The sequence below is a fragment of the Haliotis asinina genome, chromosome 4, assembly GCF_037392515.1.
Source record: "Haliotis asinina isolate JCU_RB_2024 chromosome 4, JCU_Hal_asi_v2, whole genome shotgun sequence".
NCBI classification, from domain to species: Eukaryota; Metazoa; Mollusca; class Gastropoda; order Lepetellida; family Haliotidae; genus Haliotis; species Haliotis asinina.
This window is the reverse complement of record NC_090283.1, coordinates 60,385,908-60,412,615: the sequence shown is the minus strand read 5'-3', so window position 1 is coordinate 60,412,615 and position 26,708 is coordinate 60,385,908. Positions and strand designations below refer to the sequence as shown.

At 38.6% G+C, this 26,708-nt stretch overlaps 1 protein-coding gene across 1 annotated transcript in view; it reads right to left on the bottom strand.

The window, feature by feature from the left end:
* LOC137281749 (glypican-6-like) overlaps positions 1 to 26,708 on the bottom strand; it is a 98,706-nt gene that overhangs the window by 40,804 nt on the left and 31,194 nt on the right. Inside the window, exon 3 of the mRNA XM_067813347.1 lies at positions 6,632 to 7,023. Coding sequence (XP_067669448.1) covers positions 6,632 to 7,023 — 392 coding nt within the window. The remainder of the gene's footprint in view (positions 1 to 6,631; positions 7,024 to 26,708) is intronic.

Below are 26,708 nucleotides of genomic sequence, written 5' to 3'. Positions count from 1 at the left end.
CACTTTTTACAGTTAAGTAATCCCTAATTAGAGCTGTTTTCTTGCGTCTTAACTAGCATTTTTTGCCATGAACGAGTTCCCCATTTTAGTTGGCTTGTTGTGTGTTAAGCCATGACTGCCTTGTCTGCAGACGAGAAATTCAATTCACTGAGCAAACATGACCTTAAACGGGGGAAAACAAACGAATGAACACAAATACATCAATCTGTAGGCTAATAGTTCACCAAGAACAAACTGTCGGTTCTCTTTTCCCATTTGGAAAATAAAACGTCCGCTCTTCGACACAGCCTTGAGATGTCATGCACTGAACATTTGGAACTCGGTCACGCAGGCTCATAATTACATTGGTACATAACACTGGGAATTATCTTCATCAATGGTTTGAAAACCTTCTTAGTGACGCTTTAATGATAAATGAAGGACGAAAGAAAAACAATGATTCAAGAGCGTTCTTTCAAGTAAATGACAATGCATGAAACTACGGAAGTTGGGCAATATCTGACCATTCACACTGATATTTAACACAACACCCATTCACTGAAATGAAGTATACATGTATAATATTGGAACATATCCTTGGTCAAGTCAGCCATTGGTTAAAACTTACAAACAGCCAAGATTACTACCAACCAGTAACATTCCTCATATTTGCAAACCTTCCACATCAGAGGTATATATACAACACCTTTAAGGATATTCTTGATAATACACATCATATAAACCAACTTTTAAACTCTGGAATACACATCAACATGTTAAGGTACATCATATGTCAGAGACCCGTGAAGGTCCCGGGGTAGAATAGGCCTTCAGCAACACATGCTTGCCATGAAAGGCGACTATGCTTGTCGAAAGAGGCGACTAAACTAATCGGGTGGTCAGGCTTGCTGACTTGGTTGACACATGTCATCGGTTCCCAATTGCGCAGATCGATGCTCATGTTGTTGATCACTGGATTGTCTGGTCCGACTCGATTATTCACAGACCGCCGTCATATGGCTGGAATATTGCTGAGTGTGGTGTAAAACTAAACTCACTCACTCACTCACTCACTCATATGTCAGATCTTCAGTGCTTACATCTACTAACAGTATTATCCTGTTTACAATCCTGAAATATCAGTCTTTAATTGGCTACCATTCTAGCAGAGCAGGTGGATGTACATCAATACCTTCTCTCATGAATATTTCAATGATGATAAGAAAGTTCACCATTTTCTTTGAAGACGTTCCCTCTGGGATGAAGGAATCATACCTGTATCTGTTACAAGCTCTCAGTCACACACATCAAAGCAAAACTCCTTACAGAGATAACAAACATGGCCGCCACTTCCTGAATATCTCTTTCTCAATTGCTGCAAAACAATCAGTGTGTCTTTGAAGATTTCAGGGACAGTTTATTTTCAATAATTCAACACCTGGATTGCTGGATTAAATGGTTCTCAAGAGTTCAATAAGTGTTGACTAATCAATAAATGAAAACAGGTATTTGAACATCTGGGTCTTGAAATATTTTTGTTGTGCACCATATAACACACAGTAAAACAGTTGCCTGATATGAAGTGAGTGAGTATGGTTTTACACTAATTTTAGCAATATTCCTACAACATCATGGTGGAGGAGACCCAAAAAGGGCTTCACACATTGTATCGATGTGGCGATTTGAAGCTGGGTCTTCGGCATGGCGAGCAAACACCTTAACCACTAGGCTACGAAACTGTTGCTCTGAGATGAAGATATTAGGGTATTAAATGTACATGTGATGTACAATATATATGTCCAGCTTAATCACTTGGCTGAGTTGAGTGAGCAAATCGTGTATATCAGTAATACATATCACAAGTTCTGCATTCAACGCCTCACTGAACACTATTATGATCATATCACAGAATGTTGGCTTGCTGACAGAAACACATTTACCGCTTTAGCAAAACAAATGAGCACGAATATAGTCTTGACATAGAACTTCTGATAACTGGAGCCTGGAAACACACACAAGGAAACACAACTCTCAGGATCAGGCCAGGATCAGACAAACCATAGGTGTGGGATTTGCTGAGAAAGGTCTTGTAAACAGGTGCTGCTTTGTGTACGAGAACCTTTTTCCAGCCACACACGGAGAGGATGCGTGTGTATCCTCATGTTGGCAAAGCCATTGTACTTCAAAGTCTGCAGTGCTTGGAATGATGTTCCTGGAATGATGTTCCTGGAGTGAGTGAGTGAGTGAGTGAGTGAGTGAGTGAGTGAGTGAGTGAGTGAGTGAGTGTACCAGCGAGCGAGCGAGGTTGGTCTTATGCTACTTTTAGAAATATTCCAGCAACATCACTGCAGAGCACATCAGAAATGGGCTTCACAAATTGTACATGTGGGGAATTGAACTCAGGTCTTCGGCATGATGAGCGAACGCTTTAACCATTAGGCTACCCCACCATCCCTATGCTCCTGCAGCTGATATTGCTGGTCTTTCTACTCAGTAGAGATGCACCAAGTAGAAACACAGGGACTCAAGTTGTGAACACAAACTCGTGTGTGAAGAATCTGTAATACATATTCAAACTCTATAAATCACGCAGCAATCACCTTAACCACAAGGCTACTTTGTCCTAGGAGTTCGCTTCTACCACTGTAAACCCCTTTCAACTGAGTATGCCAATCTTGTCATGAAAGTCCTACAAAACTGAACATTTTCAAAACCACTCTGTCAGAAAGGGACACAGATTCAAAACATTCGTTGATACTATAACAAAGATTACTGATAGAAAGTTGAGCCCAGTGGAAACAGGATCCAAATGTAAAACAACTGTCAAATGAACCCTTGTATTACTGACATAAAGAACTCATAAATCTGTTATCCAACTGTTCACATAACATGAACTTGACCAATAAATACAGCCATTACCGACTCACTCAACACCCAACTGTAGCAGATTCCCATGGATATCAGTCTGTGTTACGTATCAAACACTGATACATGATCCATGATATGTGATACGACACATGATACAGAGTAGCTAGTGTTACATATTTCGTAACTGCATGTGGAAGCATCATTCTAACAAATACTGTCTGCTCCAACTGAAAAGGTCTGAATCAAGTTCTGCTGGGCATGTGTGTGTGGATCAGGACATATGTCCACATGTGTTATCTCTTTGTCAGACCGTAAAGGTGAACTTTCTAGCACTGAACTCTCTATACGTAGACATGAACAAAGTCTCTGATTAACTGCCGACACGCGGGACCCCATCAGATTCCATACCCACATGCATGTACATCTGAACACCCCCATCCTTGCTTGAATCCTTGAAACCTGCATGCCATCTACCCTAGCATGCTTCCTACCCCTGCATGCCATATACCCTATCATGTATCCTTTCCCTGGCATGCCATCTACCCTAGCATACTCCCTACCCCAGCACGCATTACATTCTGTAATGAGATTTATTCGACACTATCTGTATGATACTATCTTTTCGTAATAACAGTTTTGATAATATTATCCTACAAATAATAATATCATGAACCTTCCCACAAAAGTTTACAAAAAGTACATTCTGAAGTGACATGAGTAAATGTTTAATGCGGAAAGTGTCAGTGCATCCACACAACTAATTACACGGCCATCAGCAATGACTGCAAGTTGCAGCTAATTATGCTGATACATTTCAAGTCCATATGTAACCTGAGAGGCAGTTATCAAGAAGATCTGATATAACGGCCCTATTATCTCTGGAGGAGAAAATACACACAGCTCCTGGAAAGCCCTTATCTGCCTGGCCTCAACTGCTGCCTTCATAATAAACATGCTATTTCCCTGAAACTAATTGAAGTGCAAGTGCTGACCACAGCAACTAAAACAAATATCATACTCAGGAACAGACCATTTATCTGTCGCAATGGAGGCGATAGGATTTCACCTCTTGACTTAACCATTACCACTGTGATTGATATTATGTTCACAAAACCATAGGACAAAATGCATCAGTTGTAGTTTTCTCTGTGAGTGTTTTTGAAGTCTAAACAACAACACACTGACATCGGGGATGTAAATTATTGACGACTTCATTCAATTTACTACTATTCCCTGCAGCCACAGAGATTGATACTGCAAAGACAGTATTCTGATTGGTTAATCCCCTAAGGCAAACAATTTTGATTGGAAGGTAATGTGCAATAAAGCATTGTGATTGGTTAATCCCTTGACATGTCACTTGAATATCACATCTGATGTGCTTCAATGATAAATGTAGCTGCACTTTGTAAGCTTTGACTTTTGTCCCCACATCACAATGACTTCCACTACCTTCAACTTTGAATGTCAAAAGGTTGCTCAATATCCATAACAACACAGATTATGTTTCAGAAAAACATTCTCTTACAAATTTTACTTGTCAGTCGGGACATAAGTATTCAAGTTATTGATGATTAAGGGGTCTACTGCTCCCTGTGGTACAGCTGTATAGATACATCTGCTGAGAAGTCATATGCATACAGCTGTTTAAAAGCCATGTATACACATCTGTGGCAAAGTCACATGTAAGTTGTTTGTAAAGTCATATATCCACGCCTGTGGTAAAGTCATTTATACACATCTGTGGTAAAGACATATATATATACACCTTTGGTAAAGTCATATATACACATCTGAGGTAAAGACATATATATACACCTTTGGTAAAGTCATATATACACATCTGAGGTAAAGACATATATATACACCTTTGGTAAAGTCATATATACACATCTGTCAAACAGTCATATGTAAGCCATTGGTAAAGTCATGTATACACATCAATGGTAAAGTCACACAGACATCAGCAGTCAAGTCATATATATCTAAGGTAAAGTCATCAACAACGAGCACAGCATGCAGGGAGAGTCCTTTGTGTTCCATGGTCCAATATAAACATACTCCTAGGCCAAATGTAGAGATATCATGAAAATCAGGTAATATGATACACCTAGCCTTATCACCCATACTTCATATCTTGACCATGTTGAACACCAGTGCTTGTCACCACACATTAGACAATGTGATCAATTCTCAAGCAGTTTGTTTATGAACATGTGGACACTGTTTCAACAGTGGGCTGAACCCAGTTAGTTTTTAGTAACCTGATACCTCCTGTAGCTAGTTCCACATTCTGGAGGGTTGGCGGTGTCATACTAATTACTGAATAACACGTTTACTGCTGCTGAGAGATCCTAAAAGATAGGGACTTTTCTAACATTTGGCCTAGGACTAAACATGGAATACCAGATGTTTATGACAAATGTGAAAGCCAGTGAGTACGAGTTCTACAGCATATCAACATAGACTACGACAATTTCATAACAAATGTCAAACAGTTTGTGGATACGAGTTCTACAGCAGCTCATGCTATCAACCACTAGTAAACCATGTCCAATTTCAGGGTGCTGAATCACAGATCAACCAAACCAACTCGTCAAACAGTACTCGGTCCCCCTTCCCTGCCTTTCAATTCCTTGTTACTCTCTCATCAATCATTATTATCCTTTATCTGCCGAATCTTGGAGCAGGGATATAAAATCATTACTACACCTCTTCTCCATCAACTCATCTATGCTATAACCTAATCAGGTTTCGGTTTGATAGTAGCTTTAGGGGAAACATTATTTCATGTACCAGTCTCCTACAACAATCATGCTCAATAATTGCCACTGTGTCCAATCAGTGAAATCAATGGGGTATAACATGACTACATAGCACTCTCTTTAAAGTGTTATGCACATATCACACTCTCAGCCTTGTGTTGGATAACATATATACTACACTCACAGGCCTTACATGAGACGACGTGGATACTACATACACAGGTCTTATATGGAATAATGCATATACTACATACACAACCATTGTACAGGATAATGCCTATACTACATACACAGGCCTTATATGGGATAATGCATATACTACATACACAGGCCTTATATGGGATAATGCATATACTACATATACATGGTCTTTTATAGGACAATGCATAAATTACATATACAACCCCTGTATGGGATAATGCATATACTACATACATGGGCCTTATACGGGATAAAATATATACTACACACACCACCACTGTACAGGATAATGCGTACACTACATACCTAGTGTTTGTATGGGATAATGCACATACTATATTCACAATCCCTGTACAGGATAATGTATATACTACATACACTGGCCTTATATGGGATAATGTTTATATACAACTTACACAACCCCTGTATAGGATAATGTATATACTGAAATACACATGCCTTATATGGGATAATGTAAATACAACATACACAACCACTGTATGGGATAATGCGTATACTACATACCTAGCGTTTGTATGGGATAATGCACATACTATATTCACAATCCCTGCATAGGATAATGTATATACTACATACACGGGCCTTATATGGGATAATGTAAATACTACATGCACAACCACTGTATGGGATAATGCGTATACTACATACACCGGCCTTATATGGGATAATGTATATATAACACACACACACACAACCCCTAAACGAGATGTGCATACAAAATTCTTTGCCCACATATTTTAAGGTCAACCTATTGGACAACAAAAATATACGACACACTTAAAACAATGACAACTGACCTCCATTACGTTCATAATGACGTCCCGTCCAATGGCAAGTCCCTGTACAAATGTCCGAGCTGCAATGAACGCTCTCCTCACTTGGATGGACAACTTCACAGGTACATCCCCAAATGGTTTTAACTCATCCATGCGATCCGTGACACATGCCATGTACTCTTCGTCAAAGGCGTATTGAGTATTTATAAGTTCAAACATTTTCTGTAAAAGTCTGCTGAAAAAGTTATCCATCACATCTTTTAAGTTTTTGTCTTTGCCCTTGTAGTATCCTCTCAGATCATCAAACAGATCTGTGAATATGTGTGCATTTTGTTGGTATAGTAGTCCGTACGTTTTAACAAACATTTCATGTAGATCTCTTCTGGCATTGTCCAACAGTTCCGTGAAAAATTCTGAAAACAGAAGCGAAAAATATTGTTAGAAATTATGTCTGTGCAAGAAAGCAAGCAAGCAAAGTTTCTGTAACTGAATCACTTGGACGAGATTCTTGAGACAGGCGACATTTCATAGTAGTTTTTGTAAGAGGACGGTGGGGTAGCGTAGTGGTTAAAGCGTTCGCTCGTCGAGCCAAAGACCTGGGTTCAATCCCCCACATGGGTACACTGTGTGAAACCCATTTCCTGGTGATCCCTGCCATAATACTGCTGGAATACTGCTAAAAGCGGCATAAAAGTAAACTCACTCACTCACTTTTGCAAGAGAATACTGACATATCCTTTATACATTCATCGCCTGTCTAAAATAGTGACTTTTGAATTATTAACCATACGTTATAATGGTGAAATGCCACTCTCATATCACAGTCTGAAGTTGGAATCAATCTGTGATAGCCTGATAATAAATATAGCATGTCTGAGGTATATCGCCTGCATGTGTGTTATTACATCCATAAATCATAAGCCAATTTGTATATAATACCATCCCACTGATCCAGACTTAACATCAAGCACGTTCAGCGCAATAAACTGTACATAATGAGGAAAAGATCCCTCGAATTACCCAGATCATGGCATAAAAGAAGAGTAAATATACACACATATATGCCTTGTGCAATAATCCGTACAGGTCTTTTTTTGCAGGCAAAGCGGAGAGTTTTAAGTCAGATGGTATATGAAAGAGGCAGCAAAGTATCTCACCAGATCTTTTTACAACACTTGATCAAACTCTCCACCCTGTTGCAGGAAGGTTTCCAGGCATTTTATTGTTGTCAATAAATCTTAGAGCTCTGGATTCCCACAAAACCAGCTCCCTTATCTGGCTCTGAGTCGTAAAAGATAACACTACCTTCTTAATTCAACAAATATGTACATGTTTGGTGTTCAGAGATGCTAATAAAACCTGTTCAAATCCAGATCATGAACAAACAGAATTGCATTTCATTTTATACCCTAATATTGTAGACCTATAATTAACTATATGATCTATTTACCCATTGTAATGTAAGATGACACTTTATGGGGTGTTTTAGTGAAAGCTTTGTTTTACACCTGAACAATGCTCTACAGGTGAGACAGTGAGTGACTGAGGAGTCAGATTTTCAAGGTTTTATTGAATTTAAAATAATTCTTTATTTTTTATAAGTATTTACATAGATTTAAACAAAATAGCAGAAATAATAAGGTGGTTATTTAAATTCCTATATTACAATCTATGATATATGTGTATATTGTAACTTCTCAAATTCAGAGCAGGAACATCGCAATTAATAAACACACATTGAATAGTTTTGGAATGAAACCTAGCGTGCAGTGTGACGTATTTCCACTCAGCTAAATATTTTGGAGTATGGTCCGAACTTTCCACTGATTTCTTTGCTTCAATGTTTATTCTAACATAATTTTTCAGAAAAACAAACAATAAGACACAGTCATTAGTTCCAAGGCAATCAATACACATGAACTGTTTTGTTTAATAATCATATTAATCATCCAATCAGCTGTTGCAACCATGTGCATGCCAAAACAATTTATAATTTCCAGGAATGCTTTGGCCTAAATGACTGAAATACTTTGGAAATTTTGACATTTCTGGTCTGATAGTGTTTGTTGACTTTGGTTTACAGTGGCTCCAGAACAGCCACTCCAAAGTGTGGGTGGTGTGGACTGTGGGTCACGGACTAAGGGTAGTGTCAACTGCTTATCAACATGGCATCTGAACATGCAGGTCACATGACTGACACCCAGGTCACATGACTGGACAATGGATCACATGGCCATTGTTTGTGCATGTCTCACCATATGAGAAGTATGAGCAGACACGGCAAGAATGTGGCAGTTAATCAGTGTCTTCTTATATATCAGATTTTAACAGCAGTGGATTTTGGGTGGAATAGTTGAAAGTCATTGTTGAAAGTTGACTCATTGAGAGATGCCTTTTCTGGAAAAATCTGAAATTTAATTAACCTAGAATTTCACAGAAAATATAAAATTGTTTGACAGTTTATATGGTCAGTCTGGCCAAACTACCACAAGTATCCACTTGTCTAGCATTTTGTCTATTTCAGGTTTGCCCAAACCATCTCAAATTTTAAATGTTTTTGTACATTAACATGACATGTAGTATCTAATTCCTTCTATCAAAAGTGGAGAAAATCTGTCATGAAACAATCACGAGGAAACTAAACTAGGGCTTATCTGTCACATGGCATGGACAATCTACCACATCATGAAGTCCCATCATTAATAACCATGCAAGGGAGGGCTGGTATGCTTATTGTTACAACATAATGCTTCCAGAGAAACTACTTGCATATTCATCACTGTGACAGTGATGTACTGCTACCCTAAAGAGTGCTTGCAGCGACACGATTGTGGCAGCAGGGTATTGTTTTCCAAGAGACCTCTTGCGCAAGCACGATGACGGCAGCAACGTACTTTCCTACCAACAGCTTGCATGTATGTATCTGTGGCAGCTAACCACCGTAACAGCATGCTAATATGGTCATAGTATGACCCACCATATTCAAACCAGCAGGAGAGATTGCGGAATTACACGGCCTTAGTTTAACTGTTCCTTCAAAGGCAGATCATGATTGAGGCAATTTATGATGTCCTACCACTGTCATAAAACACATGCCGTCCCATTGTCCTACACAGGAAGTCCCACTGTTCTCAATGGCAGGATAGTTCACACTGGGGATATCGGCACCGCAAAGCTGTCACTCAGTTCTCTCAAATCCTCACATCTTCCTTGTGGCATTCATAGGTGGAGATCATTCCACATTAAAACTGACAATATAGCACTTACTCCTACCAACTTGCCCATCATCGTGTTTACCTCATGCAGTGAACGAAATTATGTCCAACTTTTATCATTCAAGTGATGAGATACCCTTAGCATTTGGACAGACGGCGTGAATATTCCATTTCTTTTATCCGTTGCATACATGATTTTCACCACATCCATTACCTACATGCTCTACACATTATCACATTATCACATTATCGTATATGATGGTTACATGATATGCATGTTTACATTTCATTTCACCAAATCCTCTACTTGTGTACTGTACACTCATGTAACTTTTTGACTGCATCTATTACTCATAACTGCTTCTAACTGCAGATGATTTAGATCCAGCAGTCTGATGCAAAATTTTGAAGACAATTGTTGAACCTGTTATTCTGTATAAAAGTGAAGCAAAGGGAACTATTATTTGTTATTTTGGTTTTAACTCCTTGATATTTTATTACAGGCTTCAAATTTTATTTTATTTTGTCCATACATTACATTTGGAATACAACACCTGAAAATAGATAAGGCTAAAAATCTTAATTATCTATTCCAAAATGTCATCATATTGACAGCGTCAAATGAATTCTGTGTATTAATCTCCTCATATTGTTTGCATGTCATTATACTGCATATGATTTGTGAAACTGGTACATCATTCATACGTGAATTTCTATATCTATGTATCCACATCATGCATATTTGTAGTTTACAGAACATCGCCACTGATTCTTAATGGAATGCTATGCAAAAATATATCTGATCTTAAGATATACAGGTATATTTTACCTTATTCCCTACTTACATGATATATACACTTATGACACACATGTTTATATATTATTTTATAAAATACACTACAAACAAGATTTACACATTTGTGGAATATTCTATTACTCCAGTATTCAACATAAGAATATTTGTGGAACTTATGATAGTCAAATGGATAATTTTACAGATTATTCTCTGAATGAACCAACTGCTTATGGCTCCTAGCAACAAAAATGCTGCTGACTGATTGATGATATTACTGACTGAAGTTTGGCTAAGTGAAGATATCTGTTTATTATCACTGGGAGATAAATGACGTAGTTGAGTATATATACTGCATGTTTACGTATAAAATTCCGGAGGAACCTGAAGTATACACCCAGACACTGAAGAGGCAGTTATGCTGTTTCATTCTTTCATAGCTGTCTTTCATTTTTCAAAGGATTGCTCAATGCTTATCACTGAATGAATACTTCCATTTATGAAGATTGTTAATATCAAAATGGACTTTCATAAAACATTTTGTCTTCATATTTGTGTCTCATAATCCACCACTCAGATTTCAGCAAAACTTTGAATAGCCACATTGTTACATAATCTCTCTAATTAACTTAGTTCCTAAATCGACAAAGTCGACTCACAAAGCTATACTTATCATATAAAATTTCCGCTTGGGGGAACACTTTATTTGCAAGTTCAAACAACTTTCTCTCTATTTATTTCCTTTAAACTCCCAACATTTGTAAGAAAAATCTCCTTGAGGACAAAACAGAACGTCAAATGTTGACCCCTGAACCATGCAATCCGAAGTCTCATTCAAAAGCCAAACCCCGCTCAAACAAAGGGTGTCTTGAACTGCCACAGTGACTGGTGAACTGTTCTGGGCCTCTGCTGCGCGACACAGCAGTTTTACAGGGGTGTAATTATCCCACTGAAAAATATGAATAAAGGGTGACATTTCATGTCAGTATCAAAGCTGGAGCGAAAGCATTGGGCAGGACGATGCAATAACCATGCACATGTCTACTTTCTTGGTATGGAATATAAGTTGCATTGCCTTAACCTCTGCTTTGTCTTCTATTAGCCTTCCCAGGTGCTGGTCAAAGATGCTGAAACTGTTTCACACACAGCCTGGTCAAACAAAGCAGTATGGTATATACATCGTATATCCCGCCTGATGGGCTACCTGGTACGAAGGTGATATTAAACCTCTGTGTGGTCTCTATACACTAAGAACAGAATCACAGCCCTGTCTACAATGGCAGGCCAGGGAAAATGCTTCAATTTGCTTTGAATACCCTCAAGACGAAACTTTGCATCATAGCACAAGGATAAAACATTTTCAGCATCTTCATAATGCCTTAGATCCAGACAGCGGATCAGTATTATCTACCACAATGAGGACAGTAATTGCCCAAGGAGAACCTCCTGCTCTGCTTGGATGGATTAGACATTAGGGAGGACAGAGCTAGGACGAGTCTGGTATTTTAATAGGATCTTGACAATTTTGTATCAAATTTCCGCAAACTATGCATGATAAAACAAAGATTAAGAATTTCCCTGTTGACAAAGACGACTTTCTTCAGACTGTCAGCCATCACATATTGAAGATTAGTTGTTGGAGCAGTAGCTTCAGGTCATGTCGGGACAGACGTGGCTGTGAATGAGTTGTGTTTGTATTCAGTGTTGTTCAATAGGACTGTGTGGGTTACAGGAAAAGATGACAAAGTACACAAGATGTCACGCCAACAAAGCTTGTCTTCTGTGCCGATGATCATGATCAGTACACATGGCGGCTTGGGAAAGCTGAAGCCAGTCGTTTCAGATTTCAATTTTCATGTTAACTGAGTTTAAATAATATTTCAGATTCCACTTCTAAACGTTAAGTGTAGACTTATGTAAAAGATCTTCTGTCAAGGAATTATAATGTTTCAGACGAATTATACTTTGATCCTCTACTTTGTTCTAACTAGGGTCATGTTTCACTGGTTAAGTCGATTGCCTGTATATTGTGGTAGTTTTGAGGTGAGAGAACGTACGAAAGTAGACGCATTGGAAAATTGAAGTAGCTGTATTGGATGTCCAAATGTATTGTGAAGTTGATTACTGAGAACATCCAATTCATCAAGCTGATGCAGGTAACTACCATGGATGCTGATGAGTCCTTATTTCCACTGAGCGAGTGAGTCAGTGAGTGAGTACAGTTTTATGCCACTTTTAGAAACATTCCAGCAATATCAGGGCGGGGGACACCAGAAATAGCTTCACGCACTGTATCCATGTGGGAATCGGGCTCAGGGCCTAGATTTTTAAAGCTCTCTTAGCGTTAAGAGGGTCATAAGTTAATGTTAATGAATGGCAGTTACGACTATCTTAGTGCTAAGAGAGCTTTGAAAATCAAGGTCCAGGTCTTCAGGATGCCAAGCAGATGCTTTAAACATTAGGCTACCCCACCGCCCTGAGTGAGTGAGTGAGTGAGTGAGTGCACGAGTGTGGAAGGGGATTACAGCAAAGAGAACAAGTCCAAATGATCAAAAGACATTAAAAACTACACCCTGTGGATTTGGTGCAACACCTAATTCCAGTGGGCCAAGAATGTCCAATTGATGTACAGACTAAAATGCTATTACTCCGCTTCTTGCATTACTCCAATATGGACTCTTGACAAGAAAAATATCCAGTACTTCATTTGTTTAAAAGACAGCATGGTCAAATTTATCAGCGTTAAAACATAGGTGCTGACAGAGCTTTTACCAAACTGTCTTATCTGTCAGATCTGTAGGCAGGCTGATGATGAGCCTGGCTCATGGAAGCAGGAGAGGAGGGGTGGTGAGAGGGGAGGCGTGGCAAGGAGAAGGAGGGGTGTGTCTCTTGGGGGAGATAGTAGACTCATCAATGGAAAAGAAAGTAGAATATCTATCTATCTATCTATCTATCTATCTATCTATCTATCTATCTATCTATCTATCTATCTATCTAAAATTTTGATTGTAACAAATAAACCCATTTAAACTGAAAAGGAGCCCCCAGGAGATGAGATATTCAGAAAATGGGAAATCTAGACTTGCTTCATTTAGGTCTTTAGCACTGCAGGGAGGGGCTTGGATGTAGGGAAAATAATATGGTTCAGGGACTGTGAGATAGACAACTTAGTGCCAGTCACCTTGGACGGCTAGGGTTGACATTTGACAGTTTACTGTGGAGGCAGGGTATCTGTGTGCTGTCATGAAACATTGAGCACAATTGGTGTCCCATCTACATTGCAATTAGCAAGAACCAGAAACTGGATGAAAGAGTGTTCCAGACAATTTTACTGTCAACTCCACTTGGACAAAGGATGTGGACCAACAACTGCAAAAGGAAGAGGTCATTGGTATCTGTAATCTGAACATAAAGTTTCCCCAACTCACAGCATAATCTACCAGTGGAGAGTTGAGCAGATTATTTAGCTCCTTAAAACACTCTGACTGATGGGATACCCTACAGGCACATTTGTCATCAAAGGTTATGCACAATACACTATGACCTCCAGAACCTTTCCCAACTCAGGGGAGTTCATTCCAGAGTCTCACCATTCCTGATTTATGATTTGTAGGCATAATGGTACAGCGCCTGCTGTACTGAACAGTCGGTGTTACCCCCGGAGATGGCTGGAGTCAGCTGGCCTTGTCAGTCTCCCAGAGGTTGGAACTGCAGACGGGACTAGTGCAATTACACTGACTGACAATGGTGGACCAGAAGCCCCACATTCATCTCTTCACTCACAGACACAGGGCCACCAACAACACTGATAAGAACACAGTGAAGCTCAGGCTGATGGTCTCAGAACTATTCAAAAGTCATGGATAGGTCTGTGATATCGAGGAGTACTGGACACGACAAGAGATGTCAGTAATATCTGAGACTATTGGACACCTACTAACAGGTCTATGATATCTGGGACTGATGGGCACCTACTAGGACAGGTCTTGATATTGGGGATTCCTGGATGCCTACTATGACAGGCTGTGATAACAGGGACTACTGGACACATACTAAGACAATCTGTCATAACAGGGACTACTGAACACCTACTAAGACAGGCTGTGAAAACTGGGACTACTGGACACCTTCTAAGACAGACTGTGATAACAGGGACTACTGTACACCTACTAAGACAGACTGTGATAACAGGGACTACTGAACACATACAAAGACTGATTGATAACAGGGACTACTGAACACATATGAAGACAAATTGATAACAGGGACTATTGGACACATACTAAGACGGACCACTACTGGCAGTTGGCACTTGATGCCCATTTTTCTTGGGATTGTTTTCAAAGCTTTTCATCACATTCAAAACAGATCTACAATTAAACATGACAACATTTGAAATCTACTTCTGATTAATTCCAAATACTTTTCAATCACCAGCATAATCCAGCTATATAACCCATGCAAACCACTTCAGAAAGCACTGAGAATCCATCCTCAAACATCACATTACCACAATGTCAAAAATGCAGCTTCCCTCAGATCTGTCGGCCATTAGCCATGGCGTCTGCAAGCTGCGTAACAATACCAAAGCAATAATTCCCAGGTTGGAAGATTAAAAGGTACCATTTCCCTTATCAGTGACCATCATCATCAGCTATCAGTCAAGCCACCAATAGCTGCCCAGTCTGTCCAAGTTGTGGGCACATCAAAGAGACATAGTTAGAGCGTCATTAAGGGAGGAAGAGAGTGATATTCACAGGTGGGGAATTCTTTAGTCTAATACAGACATATTTCAACCTGGGTCAGCAGTCACAGTGAGGGATGAGCTGGTTTTGTGGCTAATCCAGAGCTGCTGCCCATGTTCCAGACAACCACATCTACCGACTTACAGTACTCCCCCAAGATTGAGACCCCTTCATTGTGTAACGTCTGTGCAGACGTCTGCTGCATGAACAAATACTTCAGGGCCTCCTTTCACAAAGCACTTAGGCGATCATAAGTCACTAAGGCAATCTTAGTTCAGTGTTAAAGAATGGGAGTTACAGTGCACCTTAGTAATGGTTGTTTCGTGAAAGAAGACCCAGATGTACAACGACAATGTTTAGTGATCGTCAGAACCCTGTTTCCCGTCCTATACAGAATATGGGGCCTAAATTCATATTCTGTGGATATATTCTGTGGATATATTCTGTGGATATATTTTGTAGTGATGTATGTATGTGCATATGGGAAGTAGAACAGATTCAATGGCTTCTGATCGTAAAACTACAACTGTCTGTGGATAAAGTATGGATGTTGTGATCATCTTAACACTAAGACTGCTTTGTGAAGGGGGCCCAGGGCCATGTTTCTCAAGGTGATCGTAGTGCTGAAACAGTTGTAACTCCCACACTTCAACATAGACTTACGACTGTCGACCTCTACGATCGACTGTCGATCTCTACGATCGCTTTGAGGAGCAGGGCCTTGGTGAACAATTCCAAGCCAAAATGTCACAGGTTCTCAATGTCTGAATTATGGTTCATGGCCATCTTGTCGGGATTTGGTGACATTTGCTGTTTCAGACATACTCTCAAGTGAAATGGTTTAGTTTGAATACAAAGTGTAGCAGACTTGACACAGTATCAGACCTGGAACTGTAGACTAATGCTCAGTCTCTGATTATATATAATTTTGATAGTAACAAATAAACCAATATAAATTGAAAAGGAAGAGACGAGATTTTCAGCACCTGGTGAACTCTAGACTTGCTTCATTTGAGGCTTTAGCTCTCAGGGAGGGCTGGGTTGTAAGGAAAATAATATGTAAGGAAAATAATATGGGCTTGAGACATTCTACATCAACTCCTTTCAGGCTGTCAATGGGGATCAACAAGGGACTACTTGGAGGGTACGTGCAAATGCCAGTAGAGGTAGTAGTGCAGTATTTAAACTGCTTCTGCCATATTGTCATTCCTTCACACAGTTGGACATGATAAATTATGAATATCTGACAGGTGGCCAAAATCCCCGCTAGACTAGGTAGAGCTTGACCTTGATGATGTGGATCATCTTTTCTTTGCCAAACATTCCAAGGTTAACAATCCCACAATCATGGCATCACAGATACTAAATATCAAGATAAACTTTTCAGGGACATCGCCTCGTTATGCGGAGATAGCAAGGAGGAACGGCTGCTAATTAGCAGATAAAGCTGGCTGGGCTGTCTTGGTGCAGACAAGGTAGGATCCAAACCTGAGGCATGTGAAACTGTCATGGCACAAGGGAGACTTATTTCCATCTGTGTTTATTGTTTAATACTGGATGCTGCATTATTTCAGGCATATGACAGTCTGTAAATAATCATGTCTGCACCCACAGACAAACATCAGGAGAACAGATCTGTACAACTGTGATACAATGATGAATTTTCTGGTAAATGAGGATGGCCTAGAACCGATGTAGTCTGCACAAGACAATGTGAACCAATCTATCAAATTGGCATCTAGTGACACGATTTAAGTCCGAGCCTAAAACACAACAACCTGCAGATCCTGGTAACTAAGGGAGGTAACTTAGACTGCTGTGTCGGGAAGATGAGGTGGTATGCATCGGCTGGTGAAGGCAGCAGCCCTTGTATAATGCGGGGGGAACAATTCATGGAATCTGCACAATCCCATTACCTGGTAAATGGGAGAAGATGGAGGAGACAGGGCCAAATGGGTTTCCAAGCCGTGGGTATCCAAGTACTCTTTGTAAAGCTTGTCACGGTATCAGTAAAACATTACATTTGTTTGGGTATCTGATTGGAAGTCGATCTGGAACAGTATCCTACCATCTTCCAGCATACCTGGAAGGATGTAACACACAGAGTCTGCACTGCACTAGACAAAAACATGGTCAGTTCTTGCTTCGGTGAGTGAGTGAGTGAGTGAGTGAGTGAGAGAGAGTGAGAGAGAGGGGAAGAAGGAGGGAGGGAGAGACCAAAACAATTTGGTTGTTTCATGTCACAATAAGTCATCTGATCAGTATTTGACCACACGGAACGTTTATCTACACAGATGTGATATGACCATACAGAAGGGCAAGCGTTTCCACAGCCAAGTCTGTAGCCCATGCTTGTCATAAAGGGTGATCGGGATCTACTGGTCAGGCTTGCTGAGTTCATTGACACATGTCATCTGTTCACAACTGAACAGATCAACAATGGTCATGTGTAAGAATGAAGATTTTATGGATATCAACTTCTTTATATGAGAACACAACGTTTCGGAGTTAATGCTTACTCCTTCATCAGGTGAATAAGCATTAACTCCGAAACGTTGTGTTCTCATATAAAGAAGTTGATATCCATAAAATCTTCATTCTTATGCATTTCACTTCTAAATGCCCTTCAAAGACTTAATGGTCATGTGGTTGATCACTGTATTGTATGGTCCAGACTCAATTATTTACAGACCGCCACCATATAGCTGGAATATTGCTGAATGTCGTATAAAACAAAACTCACTCCCTAAGTGGGTGAGAGAGTTAACGAGCTGTTGTAATGAATCTTTCAAATGAAAATAGCATTTACATTTTTATTCCATAATTCTGCTCCATGTCAAATTATCCCACAATTATTATTTTTCAAACAAATACTCGCTTCTGCATTCTGACAAATTAGGAGCTCATGTAAACTGTCTCTGACAGTGTACCTTAGTGTTCTTGTTTCTGAGTAACTGCACAACAGTAGTATTAATGAACTCATTTTGCACTTAAAATAGTTTTGAGATGTATCATGTCCATACACTCGTGTTCCCTAAACAGACTACTCAACATCAGTGATATCCCCTTTTGGGGAAATATTCTGGATTTTTCCGAGTTGATCCATGTTGGCTGTTTTGTGGCATGGCTACTGTCCATATCTTGCATTTCATCACACATTACATCCATCTTGACTACCACCAACACTCCCATGGTAATCTCCTACTCGGTTAAAATATGACACGGTCAGGTACAAATGATCATGGAAAGCGCTTGGAGCAGTCTCATGCATCAAAATTATTTACAACTCTAGCACGGAAACTAAACGATAATTTGTGGACAGGAACCAGGGAAAGGCACAGATTTTGCGTAAAATATCCCGATATTAATTCTCGGATGATTAAAATGATTAATGATTTGATAAAGGGCGTAAGGGTCCTAATCACATTTCCCCGTTATCGGATTTCCGTTCCTCTAAGAAAGAAGAGTTCTTCTCCGCGTGATGCGTTAGGTACACCCAGATAAGCTGGAGAAGCTCACAAACACCTGCGTAGTTTATAGCTTCTTATCAATCATTAGTGAAAGAAAACAAATCTCTGATGTGAATATATTTAGGACAGCATATACTTTTTACCTATGATAAAAGTCATATCAAAGGCACTTTTATGACCAACAGAAAAGGTTTCCTGAGAGTGAAAAAACATGTTTTGAGTGCCCTGTTGTGTTTTTTCTATAGGGTTATTGACTAGAGAGGAACTCACTGCAATAAACTTCAGACCCTGCTTTCAATTTGTGAGTACAAAGATCTTTTTAAAAAAATTCACAAAATGGAAAAAATTATGACCAGAATTATGAAACAAACATCAAAATATGGTGAAACTACGATAAAGTGCAGGTTTACAAAATGCAAGTCTGCTCCATTCCACAATGAGCGAGTGAGAGATTGAGTGAGTGTTATAATGTACAAAGATCACTGACAAAGATGATTAATTGACATTATACTACGGCACCTTCAACAAAACAACTTTGACTTGAAAATTTGCCAGTTTTTCAGCTACAGCCATGTTCTTGTGAAAAGACAGGCCACATCTATGGTCTATGTGATTGATCTTATTTTGATAATGGTTTTTTGTATTGTACAGTGGGTGTATGTTTGGGTGGTCAGAGCTAACTGGCTTGCTACTGTCTAAGTAGTGTTAGCAAACACTTGATGTCTGTGTATACATCACGACCTGTAGCGAGCACCAGGGTCAAGTGTCCATGGGTGTCCTTAACCTGTCGCAAGGAGGGGCCCCATATTTATCACAATACTACTGGGGTCAGAGGCAGCAATGTGTATGTATATCATTAAGACGAGGGGTGTGATACGATATATATCAAGGCGGCAAGGGGGCAGTATAAACATATCATTAAAACAACAGGTGTGCTACAACATGTATCACAATACTATGGACTGTGTTTGCAATGACCCAGAAAATCTTAGTTCAGATTTCATAAATTTCTAAAAGTAAAATACATATCATTTAGACAGGTGTGATACAATATATATTATACAACAATGTAACAGCATGTTCCCTGGTCTAACGGAAAACTGGAATATTGCAAAATATTATTACTAATGGAGTTTTGTTCTGAAATATGCAGCCTTTTTAAGTCCCTTAAATGAATGAAAGAAAACTTCTCATTTGATAATGATATGGCTTTTAATCGGATAACATTTCGCAAATATGTCTGTGATAGCTGTACCTAACCAGTCTAATACTGACAAACATAATGAAAGGAAAGTTCAACTGAGTGTCACCAAAATATTTTATAAGATGCCCTGAACATGTATATTTTATTAACTTCTAAATCATTCTTGATAAAAATATCAAGATACATGGTACCGTCAACAATGGTAAATGAAAAAGAGACATGCAGAAAATTAACTTTCTGGTTCACTGCTCAAACACTTAACATTGTCTGTTTTCCTACTATGCGACAATCACTTACTCCAAACGGGACCACTTTGCCACAGTACATTCTACCGGGTGATTACGGGCTGATAAAGCCCCAGTCATACATATTTGCACCAAACTGTCACATCATTAGCATTCACAGACTTGTGGGTGGTCGGTCCTCCCTCTCATAACCCTGATGCATTCTGGGTATCGCAAGCTTCTTTCTATTTTTCAGCCATCTTTCCATCTTGTATCAGAAAGCCTTACAGAAGACGCATTCAATGGTATTAAATTGAAAGCTGGGTTGGACGACCGGCCTAGTACATTGAGAAGAGATAAAAATAGTGATCTCTGATCTAGATGCTATTTCATTGCAGCTAATCTTTAAGTTTTTCAACATGGTGAATACGTAGTGATATTGTATCAGATTCTTTATGTTGTGTGAATGGATGGGTCGGACTGTTATGGACGCGTCTCGCAATAACATTCTGTCTAACCTCGCCACCACAAAGCCTGGTGTCTGTGATGGCCAAATAAAACTCCACCAGTGTAAAATCCTACATTCATAAACACAACAACCGAAACGAGACGACGGTTTTACTGACACAAGCCTGGGGTACAATATACAGGTTGAATAACAAGAGGCGGAATACATAAAGGAAACAAATAATGGCATATTCATCCCAGGTTACTGGAGTATATGAAATTACTACGAAAGGATCTGTTTAAAATTGAAATCGGTAAGACCCACATTTTTTAAGGGAACTTCTTCATGGGAAATGGACTTATGATGAGTAATAATTCTTTTCTAACATACCTAAATTTTAAATATTTTAAACCCCATTGCTCTGTACACTTCATTATATCACAGACACATCCTAAAATACATAAAAATATATTTTCCTGTCTTCTGAACTGTAACGATAACTGCAGTTGTATAAGAAGTACAGAAGCTATCCCAAGAAAAGAATAATACATCTGACTTCCCCTTTCTGTCAACAGTAGGGCTGAAAACATGCAGTACATCTGTACTTCAATATGATTCTACAGATAATATAGATATCACAAGATATATTCAATCTCTAAACTTTCCCTCCAGTTCTTGAGAATAATATGTATGTGTTTAACTTCAAATGAAGGCTTTGTCATGATCTGTGATATAGAACCCGAAGCAAATATATCTGAGAAAGCCCACTAAAGTCTAGAAATGTGGTAAGTCTACATTTCCACACCTTCAGGATGAAGAAAGTCTCCAAGCTCCTTTTCATTATATTTGAATATTTTTTAATATGAACTTCTTTGCTGTAAAATATGTTGATTTCAGGGACTAGTTGGGACTAATCAGGATTTTTTGTCAATGTACTAAATTTCATTGAGAGTAGATTCATTGTAATTTTGGGGGTCAAAGTTAAAAGGTTCCCACCAACCGACAAATTCTCACTCAACAGGACATAAAAGAAAGTTCAGAAATCTGTTGTAATCCATCTACAAGTTGGTCCCATCTCAGAAACTAGCTTTGCCACACTAGAGATACACACATACCTGAACAGATATTTATCTTTACGTACATAGACACTCATAACCTCCCTATATACATGAACACTCGCCATCCCTATATACAATCACAGTTATACCACTCCTATGTACGTGAACAGTTATACACCCCCGTTACACATTAGTGTAAATGTTGCCACTTACTTCAGTCAACTGTGTTCCAAACCACATTATTGCAAAATATTGAGCTGATGTATTGTTAAACAAATTCATAACGTTGAAAAGTTAATTATTATGAGTTCAATAAATGATGAAAATTGGCAAATTCTTAACAAAGCTTTACACCACAATACAGTTGTTCATATGCATGATATTTGCACATGGTTTTTAGCCACTTGGTGCATGATTCACCCATATTATTCACCAACAGTTATACTGACTCGTGTACATGACCATCACTGCTGTACATACATTGCCACCAATCCCCTGAAACCTACTGAGGCTTCTTCTTCTTCTTCTTCTTCCACTTCTTCCCCTCCCAGACACACCACAACCCCTACCCCATGCACACTGCCACCCCTACAGATACAACCCTCCCCAAGAGGACGTTTCCACCCCTCTCCAGACATGCCTCCAGCCTCCTCTATCACACAGCCATTTCTCTTCACCTGTCTAATGTTCAGAAGAAGATGGATCAAGTTGATGTGGGTAAAACTGAGGTCACAGGCTAGAAAACTTTCCAGGATGTCTTACAGCCTGGGGGAAGGAATTATAGTCTGTTTCACATAAACGCTAGTGATCATCATCAGCTCTTACACCATATACAGGAGCATCAAGTACAATCTGTATGAAGCGTATGGATAAGGAATAAAAAATATTAAGTGAGCTGTTATAAGTAAGGTTTGATTCATTTTTTCACTAAGTAACTAAATGTTTTTACATCTTCTGATGGTATTGCAATGGTAAAACAACAAATGCTCATATAAATCTTGTGTGTTATCACTGCCAAATATTTCTGTTATCCACCCTTGGTGGTGAATGTCATGGGTGAAGGAAAACGTCATGATGCATATTCATACCATCGCAGATGGAACTACCATTCTGATTCCACTGTCAGTATATATACAGAAATGCCTCCCTTCCCTCCTAAACTTATACAACACATGTGAAACAATGTATAACACATTTACACCACAGGCTGTACATATGGACAAATCCCTCCACTCCTAACATTGTATAACAACTGATATACACCAATGGATGTCTGGCAATGCCATGAATGTCGGTGCCAATAACCAAAACGTGCCCTTCCTGTCCTGCACCTCCATCAGCCAAGATGGAGAAGGGACAACCAGGGCAGCCATGAGCCATACCCATCTACAGAACCACCAGCAGACTTTAAATACCAACATGCAGAAGATCCTCCCAAATTTTACACTTTCCTTCACTTCCACAGATAGCATGGCTGAATATTTTGAAAAGCCTGATAACACGATGGAAGGAATCCCTCCTCACCCAGCTCCAAGACAGCTATATTTAGATCTACAGATGTAAGGCCAATTCTAGGTCAAAAACAAAACAAAATCTTACATTAAAGCTTTATCGGAGATTCTTCTCAAGCCTGAGGGAACATCTTAAAGGTGAAGATGATTTGTTTCTAAAACTAAACTGTTTTAAAGGTATATTTAGTAAAATTGGTAACATACAAAAACATTTGGGATTATCTTGACAGATTTGTTAAAACAGAACATTGTAAGGATTGGTGACATGAATGAAAAAATGTTCACATGAATTTCATATTGCAGTAGCTTTCGAGACAGTCCCCTCCTTAACATCTGTGTGATGGGTGGTGCCATTGCCCTGCTTTGGTAATTTTCTCAAGTGATTCAGTCCGATTAATCCCCGAGATGTTTTTTGAAATCCTTTGTCCTCCCCCAAGGAGGAGGGGACAGATGTTTTGTGCTTAGTTTACTGTAAATACAAAACATTTATTGCTTCCAGGGTTACTCGCATGGTTCAGCCTTATTCATAGTAAACAAAAAATACACAAGCTTACTGCTTAGATCATGAAGAAAATATAATTTAATAATTAATATGTAACATACTTATTAGAGTTTCAAGTATTTTTATTTACCAAACAGCAAAAAAACTAAATTCTGAATTTTATGGCATGTTCTGGATATTTCAGTAAAAAAAAATATTTTTTTCACATCACTGAAAGAATTTTGAAACCTCCGGTTTTCCAAAAGTGCCAAAACTGTTCAGAATATTGTGAAGATGCATGTGGTAGAATAATCAATTCCGTCAAATTAAACTGCCATGTTTCAGTTTCTCGACCAACTCGTTTTGGTGGAATTGAACGTAGCTCAACACTGGACAGATCTATACAGCTGTATTGATTGGCTCTCTGACAGAGTGCTACATGCATACACTGTACAAAGCCTTCACAATTTCTCACAAAAATGCATCACGTCGTGAAAATATTTTTCTGTCACAGAAATGTGTTATATCTATTCATTAATTTCTTTCAAAGAATTATCTTTTCCTGATGAATAATGGTCAAAAAGAAATTGTTCCTAACAATAGATCAATATTATACAGCACAACAATTGGCTAGTATATTTTTACACCTCTCAGATTACTTTGATCAATTAAATACTGAAAATGAATTAATCAATATCCTCCCTTCAGATAAAACATACTTTATTTTTCAAGTCATATTTTCAAATAGATTCAGAAAATACTACTTACCTAAACACTGATGAATATTGTAAGGCATCATAATGCATCAAAAATACTTATAAATGATCTGGTTAAATTAATTCAAAATTATATACTTAAACTAACTAGTCTGCTCCAGAAATAATGCAATATTTATCTTATGATGTTTATGGTAACCTGTACCTACAAATACAATTGATTACATATGAATAATTGATATGACTGATTTCAAAAGAATATACCTAATTCATGTAAGAATGTCCATCAGTTATTGACTGTTTCCTTTATTGAGGTTTTACACAATCAGACATGTATGATGAGTTCTTTCAATTTCATTCATGAACACATCTTTGGAAAAGAAACAACAAGACCTCTAAATGTACATAGAAGTAACAACAGCTTTCAGCCAGTCAAAAACTAGGTTGGTTCTGTGGAGGAAGTGTTTAGCCAATCAAAAGCAAGAATGGTGTTCTGCTGGACCTCTCATTGGCTGAGCTGTATACAGCAAGTGTAAGCCCAGCCAATGAAATTGCAAGGTGATTATTGAACTCTCATTAAATATTGTTGAGCTATTCAGGGCAACAGTTAGCCAATCCTAAAAAGGGGTGGGGCTCTTTTTGAACAGATGCAGTGGGTAATTACATTTCATTATTATTGGAGCTCAGAAACTACACTAACTAGTTTAGGTCTACCACAGATGGTATTTTAAGGATTTGACTATATCTAAATGTCATCCTGGAATTATTTCATCACAATACCATCATCTTAAAATCAAACATGACTTTGAAAAATATTTTAAAATATCTTGTCAAATATTTGTAATTGAAACAGTTTTGAATTATGGGCTACAGTAATGAATCTTTGCAAATTCTCTTGTCCAAACTGGTATAGTGAGGGTGGAAAGCTTTGGTTTATAAATGACTGCTTGAATATTTCCTCTCAGTTTTACATAATGTGGACAGGTTTTCAAGAAATATACAAGGTTTATTCCGTAACTGTAACAGGGAGGATGTGTAGTTTTATGTGTAATAATGAACATTTGAAGATATTTCCCCTGCATTGCTATAGTGAGGTTTCTACTAATCAAGGTCAGGGTGGTGTTAGCTGAGGGTGGCAGGCTTGTGAGATGTTTGCACCTCTGCCAGATAACATTGTGTGGTTGGTAGTTAGACTGAACCACCCTACTATGTCTAACATGGGCAGTATTTAACTTGCCACATTTTATCACAAGTTTTCTCAACCCCAACTTTTTCCCAGGCCTGTGATGTACCCTACTGTGTCAACAATGTTCTGCTATACTGAGAGCCCAATATAACAGTGTTTCTGTATCCATGTTTACACAGGACTTAACCTGTTATAATCACTGTCAAATATAATGTTTAAAAGACTTGGTGATAAAATCTTTATGAATATTGTGGTTGTTTATTATGGCATCAGGTTGTTGAAATGACATCGTTCTGTCTTACATTGACACAGCATGTACATAAGACATATTTGTCTTTGCTTAGTCATATTCTTGCTGAGAATCCACGGGCCTCATATGTAAGAAGCACAAAAATATAAATATGTAATGATGTAAATATTTTCTGACCCTCAAACAAATCCCTTGGAATCCTGTACTGGAAATTTAACACTTTTTCAATTTTACTCTATATTCATTTCCTAACTAGTGTGTATAATCTTGTTATAAACCCTTTTTCAACAGAATTATGACAGTTTCAAAAGTGTCACACCTATCATGAGCAATACTGGGCATTAAAAGCCATACTACTTGTCATACAGACCCTGCAAATATATCCAAGAAAGCCCATGCAAGTCTAGAACATGTGCTAGATTTCCACAGCTTCTGAAAATGTAGAAAGTCTTGGGGCTCCTTTACACAAGATTTCATTTTTCTTTACTATGTAGTTTTTTTCCGGTAAAACGTGTTCATTTCAGAAACTAGTTTGTTAGTCTAAATGCCATACCTGAGACCATTCCCAGTGTAACACTCCCAGCATTAAACTCAGGGATGATCTCTGGAAGTGTTTGACAAACATCCGGGCACTCATTCCTCACATATCGGTATCCATACTCCTCGTTGTATAACCTACAGTATACTATTTCATCACTGTTGATTATTCCAGCCTGGCATATGCTCACTGCTATTCATTATAAACCAGCCATTGTAAAACACCTGTGTTAGACAATCAGAAATTCCTCAAAAAAGGA